The 2609-nt window shown below is 35.5% G+C and overlaps 2 protein-coding genes and 1 long non-coding RNA gene across 3 annotated transcripts in view; 2 read left to right on the top strand and 1 right to left on the bottom strand.

The window, feature by feature from the left end:
• Nucleotides 1–5: 5 nt before the first annotated feature.
• LOC100639148 (serine/threonine-protein phosphatase 5-like) lies at nt 6–2016 on the bottom strand (the record flags this gene model as incomplete). Its single annotated transcript, XM_019995255.1, has 8 exons — nt 1848–2016; nt 1557–1617; nt 1420–1501; nt 751–773; nt 614–644; nt 483–567; nt 121–214; nt 6–51 (listed from the first exon to the last, which is right to left on the bottom strand). Coding segments are annotated over exons 1-8 (558 nt in total), but the record flags the coding sequence as incomplete, so codon positions are not given.
• Nucleotides 2017–2228: 212 nt separating this feature from the next.
• On the top strand, nt 2229–2462 carry LOC109581270 (uncharacterized). Its single transcript, XR_002184576.1, has 2 exons — nt 2229–2384; nt 2426–2462. It is a non-coding gene; the product is annotated as an uncharacterized LOC109581270 (long non-coding RNA).
• A 64-nt stretch (nt 2463–2526) lies between these two features.
• Nucleotides 2527–2609, top strand: part of LOC109581277 (putative surface protein SACOL0050) — a 24464-nt gene continuing 24381 nt past the window's right edge. Inside the window, exon 1 of the mRNA XM_019995256.1 lies at nt 2527–2539. Within this exon, the coding sequence (XP_019850815.1) occupies nt 2527–2539 (13 nt within the window). The remainder of the gene's footprint in view (nt 2540–2609) is intronic.

Raw genomic sequence — 2609 nt, forward strand, 5'->3', positions numbered from 1 at the left:
TTCAAAGATTTGTCAAGAACAATGAAAGCACCTTTATTACCCATCTGATCACTGAAGAGAAAAGAAAAATATACACAAGATAAAAAGCAGCTGCAACTAGAAGAGAAGGGTATTCCTCACCAATAATTAGGTGCAGAGAAGACTGTGATACACTTCCCATTGTGTGCCACTTCATAACCTTCCTCCTTTACCTCGTGACTCCTTACAATCATATCTAGAATCAATTTCACCATTACAAGACTATATACATTACAGTCATCAATTAATCAGTCATCAACAACAATCATAACTAGCAGGATGCAAGCAAATACATGTGTACATACATGTAGCCAGAAATCAGAGTTTTTAGAGCTATTGTACATACACTTGACAACAGTACACATGTACATCTTAACTATAATAATTGCACAAATATTCAGTACATCATATCATACATTACAGTACATACATCCTCTATTACTAGCTGGTACTAATAAACTAACCCAATCCATTCTTCTGGCAAAACCTATCAGTGACATCCGGTCCAAACTGTAGAGCCACACCCCTTTTACTGGGCCCCCTACCAGGCTATGTTAATAAATAAATTATTTCAAATACAATGAAAGAACTGTACCATGTCCTGAGGATTGGACCATAACTCAAACCTATACAATAAAGACAATAGAGAATGTACAAGTTATTAATCTAATACCTTCCTCTGGGGGTTGTCTGTTTCGATCTATTTTTCTTAAATCATGACATCATCAGTACTGAACAGGCCCCCCATGTATAACCTGTGTGATAGCAAATAAAAGGATAAAATACCGTACAGAAGGAAATTTTTGAGGGATTAAATTTTGGCGAATTGCTAAATTTTGGTCATTGGCTAATTTTTTGGCGAATTTATGGCCACGTGCCATTGAGCATGCGTATAGAGGATATGCGTGCTAAGTATATTCATAGCTTTTTGGTACCGTATATCTAACCCACACAGTAAATTGGCTGCCATGTTGGACGTCAAGTTTATTAAGAGTTCAATGGGGGAAAACACATTTTCTTGCTTTGCTACCTTCTTGAGGCCTTTTTCGGAAGCTTAGAAAGCATCCTAAGGATCTAACGGGGTCTAGTAGTCACCTGAAAGATTGCTATCAAGAAATACAGAGCGGTTTCCTGGTACCAAGCCTTTTTCTATCATTTCTCCATTGCTGCCAATGGAAAGTTGACGTCCAACGAACTAATTTTTTTTTCTTGAAAGTTATTACGGTATGCAATGAATACATTTATTTTGCAATGAATATACTTAGCACGCATATCCTCTATAATGGCTCAAAATGGCGAATTTTTATTTTGGCGAATGGCTATCAAAACGCCAAATTCGCCAAATTTAACGACCTCCAAAATTTCCTTCCATACAGTAGATTGAGAGAAATAAGATCTAACCAAGACTTTATTGTCAATGACATGTGCTAATGGTAACCAGTTAAAGACCTCAGTAAATAAATCAGCCATTTTACCATTGTATCTATTAGCAGAGAGAGAGAGACTCTATTCATTCATTTACAATTGCATTTACTGACTTTTTCTTCACTTCTCCTTCAAAACCATACATTTGATTCATTGTTATTAACTCATGATTGCCTAGAAAGATTAAATAGTTTACATGTACCACACAGAAAGTGAAATACAACACTTAAATCTCAAATACCAAATTCATATTCATATGGTTTTATATAGGGCTGTATATGTAATAGCTACTGTATAGCAGGAAATTTTTGTTGAGTGCTAATTTGTATTTGTTTCGTTGGCCAAAATTTTGAACAAAATTTATAGGTATTGAAAATTTAATCTAACTAAAATTTGTGACACACCCTTTTCCACTACAGCCACAGCATAGCGATCTGTAGCAACAGTAGCATCATCAGGCTCGACACAGAAGGGCAGTTCTTCTCCAACTGATGGGCTCCAAATGTCTTTATAAATGTGGTAACCACAAACCATAGACATTCTTCCATTAAACAATACACGTGGCACTAGTAAAGTGGGCGTGACAGTGAAAAATTATGTTAGGCAATACGCAACAAAAATACAGTCGGGCAGCCAAGCCTGATTTCTTATTTCTGACCAGAAGTGACGTTTTTCTCAAAATGACTGACTTTTAGTGTGGTAGTGCCACTTGCCTATTTTGATTGTTTATGTCAAAACTAAGAAGTCTACAGTTACTTTGCTGTTCTCTGCACCTTTAACATTGGATAAAGATGTAGCTAACTGATCTTCTACATTTATAATCAAGAACTGTTCGTGTTTCAGGTGCTTGTTTCCACTGTAAGGATTTAAAATGGCTGACACAAAAATCATACTAAATTCTATAACTTGTAAAATAGAGTGAATGCAATCACACTTACAAGGTAGCTTATTAGTATTATATATGCCTGTTATTCTGCAAAAGTTTCATTGCTCTAGGAGAAAAGGGAAAATTTTTCTAAGGTATTAAAGGTCCCAGCAAGTAGCCTAGCTATGTGTTTGTGTGTGTTTAGCATTGTTGTATCCATGAGTATAGCTTGTAATTTTTGATATATATGTAAATTGTAGCTATTGCAGTGGTTTTCAACTTTCTTTATATCTGTATTTGG

Source organism: Amphimedon queenslandica, unplaced genomic scaffold (genome assembly GCF_000090795.2).
Source record: "Amphimedon queenslandica unplaced genomic scaffold, v1.1 AMPQUscaffold_13450, whole genome shotgun sequence".
Lineage (NCBI taxonomy): Eukaryota > Metazoa > Porifera > Demospongiae > Haplosclerida > Niphatidae > Amphimedon > Amphimedon queenslandica.